The following is a 15,798-nucleotide window of genomic DNA, read 5'->3' on the forward strand; positions in this document are numbered from 1 at the left end:
CATAGAAGTGTTACCTTTTATGGCTTTACCATCACATAGGGTGTGTCTAGACTACAGGGTTTTCGAAAAAAGTAGCCTTTTTCAAAAAAACTTCACCTGCGGCTAGACTGCTGCCACATTCTTTCAAAATTAAACTGAAAGAACGCAGCAGTTTTTTTGACCACGGAAAACCTCATTTTACAAGGAATAATGCCTTTTTTCAAAAGTGCTCTTTCAAAAAAAAGTGTTATTGAACGCAAATAGGGCTTTTTCAAAAAAGCATCCAGATTGCCTGAGTGCTCTCTTGAAAAAGCTGCTCTCTTTCGAAAATACTGGTTGCGGCAGTATCGAAAATACTGGTTGCTTCCTTATCTGCAGGGGCAGATACAGTACCTGCAACTAACTTTTCTGTTTGTTAGATTTCAAGTTGATGGTGCCTCTATAAAAGTGAACTACAGAGGAAAGACACCTTTTTTGCCTTTTCTCCTCCTTACCACATATTTATGTGGCAGTAACATTTATTTTGCAGTGGGCAAGTCTGCCAATATTTGAGCATATCCTTAACATGGCTAATAGAGTTAGATATTATGGTTTTCCAAGACTCACTCTGCATTTTGGACAACTACTTGCAGCAATCTCACTAAAATATCATCTTGCCTATTTTCTTAGAGAACTCTGATGCTTCACAAGAACATAAGACCAGCCACACTGGGTCAGACCAAAGGTCTGGCTAACCCAGTAAGCTGTCTTCTGACAGTGGCCAGTACCAGGTGCCTCAGAAGGAAAGAAGAAAACAGGTAACCAAGTGCTGCTCATATCTAGCCTCTGGCAAATAGAGACTAGGGACACCATCCCTGCTCATCCCATAATAACCATTGGTGGGCCTATCCTCCATGGATTTATCTTGTTACCTATATACCCTGTTATAGTTTTGACCTTCACAACAGCCTCAGGCAAAGATTTCCACAGATTCTGTGAAGAAATTAGGGATGTTAAAAAGGAGTTAATTCCCTATTGACTAATCGTGTAGTAAAAGGCAGCCCGGCTCAGTCCTGGCTCTCACTTGATCTGGGACCTACCCCCATTGTGGCTCTGCAGTTTCAATGTAGGAAGCTCTGGGCTGCCTGCCTGCCCGCCCAGTTCCTAGAACATTTAAACTACAGAGACACAAGGGGGTAGGTCCTGGACCTGGCTTGACCCAGAACGGAGCTGGGCTGCTTGCCCAGCCCAAGCAACTTCTGCCTATGGCCAGCCTGGGCCACCATGGACAGGGGCTGCTTTAGCAGTCGTCTCTGCTCTCCCCTCCACTGCCTCTGATAAAGGCAGTGTGTGGGGGAGAGATGGGGGGGAGGTAGGAGGCACTGCAGAGACAATGCCGGGGGCGGGGGGAAGAACCAGCTTTTAAGTTGACTCCCCCCCCCCCCCAGCACTGGCTCCTGCTCCCCCCTTACTACCTCTGATGGGGGGGGGGGGGAAGAAGAGAGAATTTGAGTAGTCTCCTTTAGTCATCCAATTCTAAGCTGAAAAGGCTCCATCCTTATTAACCTCTCTTCATACAGATGCTGTTCCACACCCCTAATGATTTTAGTTGCATTGGAATTGGAAAAAGTTATTTTTTTATATGGGATGATCACATCTGCACACAGTATTCAAGATGTGGGCATACCATGAATTTACATGAAGGCAATATGACATTTCCTGTCTTCTTATGCATCCTATATTTTTTCTTACTATGTATTCTTAATGATGTCCAACATTCTGGTCATGTTGACTGCCACTGCATATGGAATGGATGTTAGAGAACTACCCACAATGACTCCAAAATCCCCCGCGACTGGAAAACAGTGCCAAGGGTACATAAAAAATGGGTTCCAAATCAGCTGTTACCAATGTGTATTAAGTTGCATTCATCAACATTAAATTTCATTTGCCATTTTGATGACCAGTCACCTAGTTTTGAGCGATTTTTTGGTAGCTCTTCACATTCTGATGGGGGCTTACCTTGAGTAGTTTTGTATCTGCAAATTTTGCCACCTCACTGTTTATGCCTTTTTCCAGATCATTTATGAATATGTTGAATGGGACTAGTTCCAGAACAGAGCACTGGAAAACACCACTAATTACTTTTCCCCATTTTGAAACCTGGCCATTTATACCTACCCTCTGTTTCCTATCTTTTAACCAGTTACCAATCCATGAGAGCAATTTCCCTCTTATTCCATGGCAGCTTACTTTGCTTAAGAGCCTTTGGTGAGGAACCTTGTCAAAGATTTTCAGAAAAATCTAATTAATCTGGATCCCCCTTGTCAAAGAATTCTAGTAGATTGGTGAGGCATGACTCCCTTTTACAAATACCATGCTGACTCTTTCCCACAATACTGTATTAATCTGTAGTCTAGTAGCACCTTAAAGACTAACAAAATGTGTAGATGGCATCATGAGCTTTCGTGGGCACAACCCACTTCTCAAAAGCTCATACCATCTACATGTTTTGTTAGTCTTTAAGGTGCTGCTAGACTATTTGTTGTTTACATTTCTTCTGTTACAGACTAACTCGGCTACTCCTCTTAAGCTGAATTCATCTGATTATTGTTCTTTCCTAGTTTCAGCCAGGTTGCCTGGTACAGAGAAGTCAGGCTTATTGGCCTGTAGTTGCTAGGATCAACTCTGGAGACCTTTTTAAAAATTGGTGTCACATTAGTTATCTTCGTTATTTGGTATAGCAAGGTTCTACACTACATGTTTGGCTCATTTAACATTTTTACTTCATTTGAGTCTAGGCACTATATGTGAAAGCAACTTCCCTACCAGCACAACCTGTTCTGTCCTTCTGACATATTTTATACCCTGGTATTTCTGTGTTATATCAATATTCCCCTTTAATACACAAGGCAATCTAGTTTGCCCATATTATTTAGACTTCTAGCATTAACATACAACTACTTTTAAAATATGTCACTTTTTATCTGTCTGCCTTTACATGATACCATCGAATGGGATTCTTTCATTCAACTGTTTGTAATCCAATCTTACTGGTATTAGATCACCTTTTATCTTCTCCTTTCTAGGATAGAGAATTTCCATTAACAGAGCCACCCATCTTTCCCCTCCCCAGGGATGACACTGTCCAAACCGCATGTTCTTCTGCACTTCTTTGCTTTCCCCAGCAATCAGTTTAAAACCTTGTATAGGTTCCCTCTTTCCCAAAAGTTCCCCAGTACCTAATAAATCTAAACCAGGGGCTGACAAAATACATCCAGACTGGACCCGCAGACTTCCAGGACACTCAGGCAGGCTTCTTGCCTGCTGCAGCACCAGGCTGCTCAAAGCGGTTGGCTGCTGGAGCCATGTGCCTCTAGTAGCCATACTTCCCTTGTGACAGGTGGGTTGAGAGAGACTTTGTGCGCTGTCCCACCCTCAGCACAATCATCACAGCCTCCACAGAGCGGCCTGGGGCTGTAGCAAGCAGGAAGCCTGCCTGATGGTCCTGCTGGCCAGAAAGTGCCTAAGTAAGCTCCTCCCAGCCAGAGCCTACCCCCTCCCACATGCCAACTCTCTCCCAGGTCACTACCCAAACCCTCTGCACTTCCACCGTCCCCCCAGATCCTGCATTCCCTCAACCCCCCTTCCCCAGGCCAGAATCCTCTCCTGCACCCATACCACCTCTCTGACCCTGGAGAGCCTGCAGTTTTTTGCCTGTCTAACTGGCCCAGCATGCAGAATTGAAAGCATCTCAGAGAACCCTACTATAGAGGTCTTGGACTTCAATCTATGTTTCTAACGATTGAATCCCCCATTACTAACACCAGTCTCTTCCTAATAATTGGAGTTTCCTCCTCTAGAAGAAGTATCATTGGTGCCAGAGGATACCACACCATTATCTGAAAGGGGAGTCCCAACTATGACAGTTTCTCTCTGCTCCAGTTCTCTCCTGAGACTTTTATCCTCCTCCACAGTACAGTGGCTGTCAGATCACGGATGGGACCATTTTACAGTGTCCCAGAAAGTCTCATGTACCTGTCTGTTTCCCATAGCTCCTCCAGTTCAGTCACTCTGGTTTCTGAACCCAGTACACAGTCGGAAGGCCAGGAGCACCTTGTGGGCAGGTAATCATACATGCTGCATCAGATGCAATCAACTGGATAGCCCCTACACCAGAAGCGGGCAATATTAAAAAGGGGCCACTTCACAAATTTCTGAAGTGGCCCTGGGCCGAGGGAGGTGGGCCAGGAGACTTCTCATGCTCCCCTCCCCCCATACAGACTCGGACTGGCCTGGAAGTGGGGGAGCACACGAAGTATCTGCCACACACACATACACACACCCCCACTGCACTCCTGGCATCTAGAGAGAATTCCCAGCTGTTTTAAAACATATAAGGGGACCTCTGATGCTGTGCACCCCTGGTGGGGGAAGGAGACTTCATGTACTCCCCTGTCCTCAGGTCTTGACTGGCCTGGGGGCAGGGGAGCAGCAGGGCAACCACAGGACAGATTCGTTGGCTTGGCAGACTGGATCCGGCCCACAGAGGTTCCTTTGCCCACCCCATCCTACGTTTTTGCTGGACTACTGCCCGCATTACCTTTTTAATGTACTGTTTTAATCAGGGTTTTGGGGATATTTTTGGCTTAAATTTTAAAGAAGTGTGCATCTAGCCCTCTCCCTCAAGCGTCTAGCCATATTCCCACCTTTAAATTCCCTCACAAAACTCCCAGTTAACTACTTCTGTTCATTAGCTCTAGTATCTTTGGAGCAGACTCTAAGACCCTGGCCTTCCTTAGTAGCTCCGCCCACAGCTAAGAGCTGATGGGAGCTAAAAAGCCATAGGGATCAAAGCCTTGTTAAGAAGTTCTCAACATAGTATAGCAGGCCTCTAGCTTAGCGCATACACAGTCAGAACATAGCCCCCAAACAGACCACACTGTATATTTCAGTCAAGTAACAAGCACACCACATACTTACTTCACTGTTCATTTATTGTTATGGCTGAGTGTGTCCCCTTTACACGCCATGTTCCTGCCCCTGAACAGCAAACCTAAACTTTGCATAGCTTCAGGCTTTTGTTCCTTGTTGGGATATCTTCAGAGTGAATTGTCTTCATTCCTATTGATCCTGTTGAAGATATTTATGCAGCAAACATGTCCTTCACCCACTCAAACGGCACTTAGTTTTCTAGATTGCATACCTTGGCCAGTCTCACATTGCAAAGCTCATATTTAAGTTTGTCTACCCACATCCCTAACGGTTTCTGGAACTTACAGTTTTTCACACAGAGAACCCTAATTTGTATGCATAGTGCAATATATACTTACGTCATTGTAACTGGTCTAGAACAGCTTCTGACTTTATTCAAATGTTTTCCAAGCAATTGTTTTCCTTACTACACTGGTATAAGGTTACATGGAGAATGGTCCTTTTTCCTTTGTCTGTGGCATTCTCTATAGTTTTTGTAGCAAATTAGAGTTGGTTAAAGTGTTAAGGGGATTTTTCTTGGGGGAGGGGGTCAGGAAAAATTAAGTGATTTATAAATGTCCCCATTTTTGAGCAACCACTTAAAGTGAACCAAAGTCGCTCAATGCTGGACTATTCTCTCATGTTTTCTAATGTATACACACTATCGAAAAGTGCTTCATTTCAGAAAGACTGCCTCCTTTGTGTTTAACTTTCCCCTGCAAGACTTTCCCCTGCAAGACTTATTTTTGTTCCTTCAAACAGTTACATTCTCTCAGCTGAGAGAAGCTCCCTCTTTTCCCAATAAAAAGATGTCTGAGTTTTTTAGCCATCATCCAGTGCCAAAGATCTCCTTATGTTGCAGGAGATTAGACTCCCGCTCAGCGTCATCAGCACATATGCTTTGACTGGGGTCAAATCGCTATTCCCATCACCTACAGTGAAAGTGATACAAGCTAGACACTTTTGCTCCTGCTTCTTGCTCCTAGTAGCATTCCTTATCCCTTCCCTATACTAAATATAGCCTTGTAGGGCACCTATGTCCAAGAATGAGACAATGAGTCTGTTAATGGCTTGTTAAGCTGCATTCATGGCAATATGAAGTCACATTGTCTACATAATAGGCGGGCAATAATTTGGGGGGGGGGGGTACTCCAAGGTTTTGATAAGTGGTTAAAGGCTGAACTTTTCTATGGCGGGGTACAGGGTCTGGGCTAGATCGGGTGGCCAACAAGCTGGATCCAGTGGATTGGGGTGAGCCAGATCCAACCTGCATGCCACATCTTGCCCATCTCTGGTCTGCATCCTACCCCTGAATATTTAGTAGTTATCTTGATACAATCTAGACACTGAAAACTATTCTTATCAGAAGTTATCTGTTAAATTGGAAGAATATCAGGAAAAATGTTAATAGTATCTCTGCAAATTGGCAGAACTACATACTACTTTTATTTCACTATAATGCATTAATCTTTGCATGAAGAATGCTATACACAGGAAACTTGTATTGATAAGCCATTAGAGTAATCCCTTATGACGATTAAACTATGGTCTGTAGCAAAATCTATATGTAATAGAAAGGGATGCATTGTTCCATCCAAATTAGGTTAGAAAACATGTCTACTGTTAACATTCAGACACCCAGAAGCATCTTGGTCCTCAAAAATAGACCTGAAATCTCCTCTTTTTTTCCTGATTACATCTCCCAGCCTAAGAATAATTTCTGTGTGTGGGGGGGGCGGGGGGGGGAGGGGAAGGAGTAGGGAGGGGTGTGTGTAAACCTTGAAACCTTCACTCAACCCCATTTCTATGCTAGACTAAGCAAGTTATTGAACCACACTTACCAGGTGACATGGAAGCGAAATATAAAGCTCAATGTTACATTATACTGAAACACTTTTCACCCTCCTAACATGTCCTTGGTGACATTAAAACAGGAGAGGATGACAAGTTGCAACTGAAGAAACCTCACGAGACTATCATCTCAGAAAAAGAGCCATTGCCCATGATTACGTCCAAGATATTTAATAAGAAAAAAGGAGAGCTATTAAATCACTTTCTGCTCCTACTTGGGTCTGCAGTCATATTCCCAGTAACTCATGGTCAATGGTACCAAAGGCAGAAGAGAGAACGAAAAGAATTGGCACAGACATCTAACCTTCTACCTCTGTTCTACTATGTAGAACAAAAACTGTGGTGGTCTCAGCAGCACATAACACTATCACCAAGTATTCCTGAGTTAGGTGTCATCAATGGCTATCTAAGGTAGTTTTGAGGTCCCTTAGTCACAAACACACAGTTACTCTTCTATCACGTGTATCTTTAATTGCCTGTTTTCAAAACAAGGCAAGAGTAGCAAAAATATACAACCAGGAAGAACCTTTCATACTACTTCTCTATTCCACCTAGCTCACCATGTGAGCTTCCTCTACTCCCTGTTCCCATCAATTATGACCCCCTTACTAAACCAATTACATCATTAGCCCAATTTCTACACAGGTGTCAGTAATCTCCATGGAAATAGATTAAGGTTGCTACAGCACAAAGAAGACTCCAGATGCAACTGGAGACAATGACCAGAGTGCTACAGCTAGCACTCTATCACATGTACCTAAGCTCTCAATTATAGAAGACAGTGAACCATACACATTGCTGGAGAAAGGTTATGGCCTCACAGCTATCAACCTGGGAGAGTGAATCCTCTATCAACCTTTCACAACAGGGATAAACTGACATTTGTCATACAACCATCCTCATGCTGCCAAACCAACATGCCCCTATTCTGACCTGGTACTTAAATGCCATGGCCCTGTTAAGACTACAGCCAAGACCACCACCAACTCAAGAGGCAATCAGATTTTCTCTTTTGATCACTGCCAACTAAAATTCAGCACACACTGGTAACTAAAGGAGAGTTAGTTAAAAAGCTATGAATATCCAAAGCATCATTTTCAAGATTGCTTCTCTAGCACAAATTAAGCAACTGCTTGCAATTACTGTGGCTGTTACCCAATAGGGAGCATAAGATTATGCTGCAAGAACTTCAACTTGATGACATGAGTTAAAGTGGTGAAGCAGCCACAACTGAATTTCTTTATGTCATAATTCACAACTTTGACTAACATATTACAAACTTGGTCTGATGTTAAAGTTATTTCCTGAGCACTGAGTCTGACACACATCAAATGTTTCAAGAACAGATTAGAAAGAAAAAAACCTCGTTTCACAAATTCACATGACTTTCAACTGCTATCAAGTTACCAACTATTAGAACACTGCAGGAAGCAAAATATCTTCAGAAGTGAACCCTAAATTAGATGTCTTTTAACTCTTCATTTCTAATTTTGCGAAGCAAATACCTTCCCTTAGGAAGCTCAAGATGTTCCATTACTGTGAACAGAAAAAACTATTATACCTCTTCTGTAAAACTCCATGGCAAGATAAGTTCACAAAAAATGGGCAGGAGAGCCCAATTTTAGATATTGATCCTTTCTGTAGATCACAGCAATCTGGCAGCATCTGAACTTAATTGATGTCAAAACACTCATTACAACAGATCTTAGAAAACATCAGCTAAAAAGGACAAATTAGAGGTTTGTGAAGAGAACTCAGTCCCACACAACTTTGCCTTTGTAAAGCAATGAGACAGCAATAGCAAAAAACTTGTTACTTTATATTAATGCTACCTGATCAACATATTAGAAGATTCAGTTAATCAACCCAGCTGTTAGCGTTCCTTATCCTCTCATATCCTGTTTATTTTAGGGATATATTGTCCAGGGAGCTTGTTAAAAATACAAGCAATGTAAATTAGGGACTGCACACTCAAAATCCACCACATGGCCAGTAAAAAAAAAAAAAAAAAAAATGTATCTTTTTTCTAAAGTCTGCTACTATGAAAATGAAATGCTTCCGGGTAAGTACAACAGCAAAACAATTTAAACATCTATTTTATATAAACAGCATTACTGATAAATAATCTCTACCCTAGGCACACTATAAACAAGTACACACAACAAATTTTACAAACTTTATATATTAAAATGATTCAGAAACCACATACATAGAACCTCCTTCCCAACACCAATCCACTGGGAAAGTGAGCTGGGTGTGAGTATATGATTTCAGACCCCCTCAGGGCTCAAGAATGGAATTTATTGCCTCTTCTTAGATGGGGGGGGGGGGGGGAAGAAGGGGATGTTGAATCAGGCTTTTACAAGGATGGTTGGAAAAATGTGTCACAAACTCTATTCCCTATTCAGATGCAGGGATGGGGGTGGAATGTTATAAGGGGTATCAGTTCTCTATTTTGTGCACAATGGGTGAACATACATACATTGCTAAATTCACCCTCCCCAGGGCCCTGTGCAGGGAGCTGTATTATAGAGATACACATAGGAAGTGAAATGCTCACTTCAGGGTTTTGTCCTGAATGCTTGCTATTCCCCCAAAACCTTGCAATAAGGTGTGTCCTTTTTGAGGGGAGGGAAGGGAAGTTTCCTTCCAGCCCAGTCAGAAGATTGAGCAAGGGTGGGAAAAAATACAGAAGAGGAAGGGGTATAACTAGAAACCCAAGAATCAGACGTGAGGGCTAGTTTTGGAAAGGATCTACTGGAAGAAGAGGGGCCTCTACATCGGACTGTCTACTTGAGGCGGAACAAATGGGGGAAGAAGATTGCAGGGCTCACCCTCGAGGCTCATGACACGAGAGGGAAACTCCCAAGCTGGACCGGGTGGGGGAAGAGCTCGCCCCCAAACCAGACAGAGCGCAGCGTTTCCCCTCCACAAAACCCTGGGAGAGGGGGGGGGTGCACATGGGGAGAAGGGGGCAGAGAGCCTCACAGGGCCGTGAGCAGGACGGCAGCGGGGGGGGGGATTAAATAAGCTGCAGGGCACAGCTCCCCATCCAAGGGACGGAGCCAGGGGCTCGGAAGTGAACACAACCCCTCACCGCCAGCCACGGACCCGGACGGAGAGGGGGGAGCGGAGTGCGGAGGGGGGGGGGCAGAGCCCCCCAGAGCTCCGGATACGGAGAGGGCAGTGCTCCCGCCTCTCCCCCAGGCAGGGCCCCGGAAAGGGAGGGGGACAGAGCTCCCCGCGCTGGTGCAGCCGGCCCGGCCCCTCACCTGGTAGATAAGGGCCCAGCTGGCGGCCTGGTCCAGCTGGCGGAACTCCTTCTCGATCTCCATGGCGGGGGCCCCCCGGGCCTGGCCCCCCGCCGCCGCCTTCGCGCCCTGCTCCTCCGGCTCCAGCTGCTCGCGGGGCCGCCGCTGCCTGCTCTGCATGTCACTCCCCGCCCCGGCCACCGGAACTACGCCGCGGCCGGCCACGCCGCTTCCGGGCCCGCCTCCGCCCCCGCCGGGGGAGGGGCAGCTTGGGAGAGCCGGGGAGAGAAGCCGTAAGTGCCCCCCCTTCCTCCACTGTGGCGTGACAGACAGACGGGCGAGCTGTGCCCCGCCCCCCCCCGACAGACAGACAGACGGGCGAGCTGTGCCCCGCCCCCCCGACAGACAGACAGACAGACAGACAGACGGGCGAGCTGTGCCCCCCCCCCGACAGACAGACAGACAGACGGGCGAGCTGTGCCCCGCCCCCCCGACAGACAGACAGACAGGGGAGCTTTACTCCCCCCCAGAAGGACAAGCAGGCAGTGCAGTGCCCCCGTCCACGTCTGAGGCCTGACAAAGAGACAGAGAAGCTGGTCTCCCTCTCCCCTGCCGGGTCCTGTCCCCCTCCCCAGTAGAACAGACAATCGGGGCAGAAGAGCTGTGCCTCCCCCGGGACAGACAGACAGACAGACAGACAGGGGAGTTGTATCTCCCCACCCCAGGGCTAACACTGACCTCCCCGAAGATAGGCATATGGGGGAAGCTGTGCCACCCTCCAAGGCCTGAGGACAGACAGGGGAGTCATGAGGACTGACAGAAAGATAGAATCTGTATTTTTTCTCCAGCCTAAAGACAGACAAATTTGGTAACACTCTTACCTTAGTTATGTCTAATTATACCTGGGACTGGCAGATGGGTGGTGTAATGCTATGTTTTCCCCACTCCATTCCAGTTCCCTATGTCCATTTGCCAGATCAGAAAGGGTATGTCTACACTTCCCACCCTCTTTCGAGAGAGGGATGCAAATGAAGATATTCGAAATTGCAAAGGAAGCTGGGATTTAAATATCCCGTGCTTTATTTGCATATTCACGTTATGTGCTATTTTGAAATAGCACTATTTCGAAATAACAGACGCTGTTAAGATGCGGTTATTTCGAGATAAAACCCTTCTCTTGAAATAACCCTTATTCCTCATAAAATGAGGTTTACCAGTTATTTCGAGATAAGGCCATAACAGCGTCATAATGTGAATATGCAAATGAAGCATGGGATATTTAAATCCCTGCTTCATTTGCAATTTTGAATGTCTTCATTTGCATCCCTCTCTTGAAAGAGGGTTCAAGTGCAGACATACCCATATATAGTTCACACTGCTACTTTCACCACTCCCCACATAAGTAAACTGTACCATTTATTATATGTACAGTATATGTCATTACATGTACATAATTAGTTTTCAAAGGGGTTAACACACTCCTAGCCCTAATGAATTATGTTTGCTGTCCCAACCCTAAATAGAGTCCACTCAAAATGTCATTGAGACATGTTGGACTCAGACATTTTGATACTACATTACTGGGACATAAACATCACCATTTTGTGATGCACAAATCTTTTTCCTGTGAGACAATCTTCAGGTGGCAGCTTTTAATCCAAAGGACCCTTAGAAGGTCAGCCTAGTCAGGCACTGGCAGTTCAGCCAATTACAATAGTTTACAGCTCACTACCATTTTTAATCTTGAAGGATGTCATATGCTCCATAAATTATATCCATTGACTAGGTTCCATTAAAATGCAACCAACCCTGGAGTGAAAGGCAGCAGCTTTTAAAAGCACACACCTTACATCATTCTCAGCTTTGATTCTATTTAGACATCAGCAACAGTTACTGCAACATAGAAATTTCCCTTCTAAACACAGACCTGCTTAGGACAGGATCAAGCCCAGGATGCCATAACTGTAGATAACTGAATTACTACAGTATAAAAGTTTTTCATAAGGAAAGTTAGCATTCAGACTTGTGGATTCATGACTCCTGCTCTAACTTGATAGATAAAATCAGTGCAGACTGTTTAGTCAAGGATCCATGAAGAACACAATTCTCTGAGGTACTGTTATCATAGAATAGTTGTCCCAGGTCACTAAGAGCCATATGCTGTCCTGGACAACTGGAATTCTGCCATAGACTGAAGGCAGCATTCACCCTGAATGGTTTAAAATAAACGTAAGTAAGAGAAAGAAAGTTTATACATGCACAGTTACATTTACAGTTTGATTAATGATTTGCTTAAATCACTGGGAATTTTTAGTTCTGGGGATTCAGCATTAAATTACAGCTTTAAATTGGATTATAAAGATTCTCAAACATTTACATGTATATAATTAATAATATCTTTGGCTGAGGGATAATTTATCATTGCAATAGTGCCCATCTGGTCCCATTTTTTTTCAGAAATGTGCATCTTAATTGTACTGTTATTGCAATTGCATGCACTGCTGTACTGTTTTGGTATTAAAATGCATGCACAATTCTAAAATCATGAAACCAGATGCATTTGCAATTAAGGTCCAGGCATTAGGTTTTCAAAAGGTTAGTCATTTAATGGCATAGGCATATACATGCATAATAGTGTGTGTACTTTCCACATGCAATTGCACTTGCAAATTGGATAAATTAGACACTTTTTAGGTGGCACAGACACAACAATGGCAAATGGATTAAAAAAATAAAATACTTTAAACACATGTGATAGTGTTTCTAATGTTTTAAAATCTGAGCACAGATTTTTATAATTTCATGTACATATATTCTGCAAGCAACTGCCACAACTGTTTTCAGAAATCACTGTACAGGCAATCCCCGGGTTACGTACAAGATAGGGACTGTAGGTTTGTTCTTAAGTTGAATTTGTATGTAAGTCAGAACTGGTATATATTGTAGGGGAAACTCTAGCCAAACATTTCTCCAGAGCTCAGTTTTATTCTTCCACACCTCACTTCCCTCAGTCCTTTATTCTCAAGCTGAGGTGTCTGCTGAGAAAAGCCGCTCCGCATCTCACTGGTCTGCTGGGGGGAGCCCTAGCTTCGCGTCTCCCTGGTCTGCTGAGAGGAAGCAGCTAGTGCGGGGTTGCCTCACCCTGTTTGTAAGTAGGGATCCCATGTAAGTCATGTAACCCGGGGACTGCCTGTATCTGTGGTTATAAATGATCACGTACATATCAATAAGTTGATAACTTCTACCTGCAACCACCAAATTGTTTCTTGAAATGTCTAAAAATCATAGGCTGCAGTATACAGGCAATTGGCCCGATCCACAGGGCTTGTTAAGTCCCCTTTGTGTTGCTGGAGGATTGCAAAAGGCTCTTAAAGCACTTTATGCTAGCGTCAGAGGTATTCCCTGAGCTGGGGAATCTTTGGATACCTCCTGGTATATGTGTAGGGTTTCTGATTTTAGGTTTAATTGATAAACACTGATAAACGTTCTGATACAAAAAATAAAACAAACAAAACACCCTAAATACCAGTGAAATCAACATTTATCCAATAAATCCTGGCAAAACACCAGAAATGGTTTCTTGTAGGTTGTGTGCACAGTTCAGTAATGCAGCCTATAGGGCTGCACTTTCTAAAGTGCACTAATGTGTTTCATGTAATTGGTCCATGAAGACCCTCTGCTGGTATGCACTAAAGGTTCCCTAGTGCTTTTTAACACTGGGAAACATTGCAAAGAGATTACTCATTGCAGTGTACTGTATTACTTATTTCAGTAAATGCAAAAAGAAAGTCCCCAAAACTCCTGATTTTTAGACAGCTACATAAACCCCAAAATAGCTAAAAATGAACCCTGAAAAATTAAATAAATAAACTGCTAAAACCAGACACCCTAAATATGTGTCTGGAAGTGGGGAGGACAGAGCACACAGCATTCTGCCTAATCTTTGGCCTGCACAACAGTCCTTAGGGGGTCCTTGATTTACTTTTACATCTCCCATGTAGTCTGAACTCTAAGCACCTGCAAAATTTGTATTTTTAAATGAATCTGTTTCTGAGGTATATCAATTAAAAAGGTATCTGGAAAACAGCAAACTAACCAATCAAAACACAAAGAACATGGTCTTATTTTCATCAGTTGGAGACCCACAAAATGGCTTATTCCATTTCAGCCATTCGATACAAATTTGCATCTGTGGTCACAATATTTCAGATTTCAAGATGACCTAGTTTTAAAAACAGCCAGAGTAATAAATCCCTATTAAAATGTTGTAAATAAGATACATGATGTTCCTGCACTGTGGCATTGTGACTCTAACAATACAATTACATATAATAATACATAACAGTTCCAGCAGGCTGGATGCCCAACCAGAAAGATTGTCATTCACATTCAGCATACTTCATGTTATCAAACTAAACACAATTTTCCCATTAATCCACATTAACATCTCTGTTTTATTTAACAGAAAGACAGTCTTGTTTTAAACAAAGATGATACTCTGTTGGCAGCTTCTGAGAGGCCCTTTGGGTCTTCGAGCCTCAGATATTCTTTGTCCTTATTTTCTTACTAACTGTTGATAGTAAGTTAGGCTGTTCAGCGTTGAGTATTTACTGTGAAGATCCAACACAGTCTAGTCTCTATTCCCCTCATCCTCCAAAAATGCTACATTGTCAGATGAGGCACACACACATATTACAATGAATAAGAGCCAGACCCTAAGAGTTGAATCTCTGAACACCTGTAGAATCAGGAACAAATCTAATCCGAACAGACATCTGTGACTTAAGTTTACATAATATTGCATAGGTACAAGTTCCTAGGACTAAAAAGGAATTCAGTGATAATTAATTGATTGTGTATTGCTCCATTTAGTCACTTGCATTTTCAAACCCCCAAAGGTGTAGAGTCCTCTTCAATAATACTAAGATTCTTTTCAACAACAACATGTCTCTTTTCACAGATGCTGCCTGTTTCTTATGTATGGCGTACCTAGATAGGTCTCGAGCAGGTATGTTTTTGGGGTGCAGCTACATCCACTGGCAGCAACTGGTGTTGTCTAATAGGTTTCTCATCCAGCTTGATCATGACTCAATCAGCTGATTTAAGCTTGAGTCAAGTCAGACTGTGAAAGGAGTTGATGTTTATGGGTGTTTTCTTTTAAGGCCTAGGAGACATATCTCACAGATTGACACTGTTGTCCTGCTCTATGAACCTGATCTGGTATCTGCTAGGGCTGTCCCATGCTCTTCAGGGCTGCTTTTTTATTGTATCCATCTCTGCTGCTCTTTCCAAAAGCCCATTTTGTTCTGAGTGAGGTAGAATGGGATATAATATACCTGTAATATGCTTGAAATCACTTTGTAACTCAGAAATTTGGCATTCAGTGTTAACAGGCTATGCCACAAGATTAGTTACTATGCTTTGGGAATGCCAAAATGTGAAGGGGAAAAAACCTGTAACTTGTGGTGGCACATGCACAGAGCCCAGTATGCCTGTTACAGCTCTTGTTGGAGATGTACAGGCAGTCCCTGGGTTACGTACAAGATAGGGACTGTAGGTTTGTTCTTAAGTTGAATTTGTATGTAAGTCGGAACTGGTACATATTGTAGGGGAAACTCTAGCCAAACATTTCTCCAGAGCTCAGTTTTATTCTCCCACACCTCACTTCCCTCAGTCCTTTATTCTCAAGCTGAGGTGTCTGCTGAGAAAAGCCACTCCGCGTCTCCCTGATCTGCTGGGGGGAGCGCTAGCTTCGCATCTCCCT

General features: G+C 43.6%; 1 protein-coding gene and 1 long non-coding RNA gene across 4 annotated transcripts in view; one reads left to right on the forward strand and one right to left on the reverse strand.

The window, feature by feature from the left end:
• Positions 1 to 10,278, reverse strand: part of PTPN1 (protein tyrosine phosphatase non-receptor type 1) — a 68,493-nt gene extending 58,215 nt beyond the window's left edge. Inside the window, exon 1 of one of the 2 annotated variants that reach the window (XM_075901208.2) lies at positions 10,056 to 10,278. In XM_075901208.2, the coding sequence (XP_075757323.2) occupies positions 10,056 to 10,214 (159 nt within the window). In that variant the 5' untranslated portion in view covers positions 10,215 to 10,278. The remainder of the gene's footprint in view (positions 1 to 10,055) is intronic. The other variant, XM_075901207.2, reaches the window with a different exon arrangement.
• LOC142818850 (uncharacterized) overlaps positions 10,231 to 15,798 on the forward strand; it is a 182,069-nt gene continuing 176,501 nt past the window's right edge. Inside the window, exons 1-2 of one of the 2 annotated variants that reach the window (XR_012896522.2) lie at positions 10,231 to 10,327; positions 14,995 to 15,042. This is a non-coding gene — a long non-coding RNA (uncharacterized LOC142818850). The remainder of the gene's footprint in view (positions 10,328 to 14,994; positions 15,043 to 15,798) is intronic. The other variant, XR_012896523.2, reaches the window with a different exon arrangement.

The sequence above is a fragment of the Pelodiscus sinensis genome, chromosome 17 (genome assembly GCF_052426305.1).
Source record: "Pelodiscus sinensis isolate ZL-2025 chromosome 17, ASM5242630v1, whole genome shotgun sequence".
Lineage (NCBI taxonomy): Eukaryota > Metazoa > Chordata > Testudines > Trionychidae > Pelodiscus > Pelodiscus sinensis.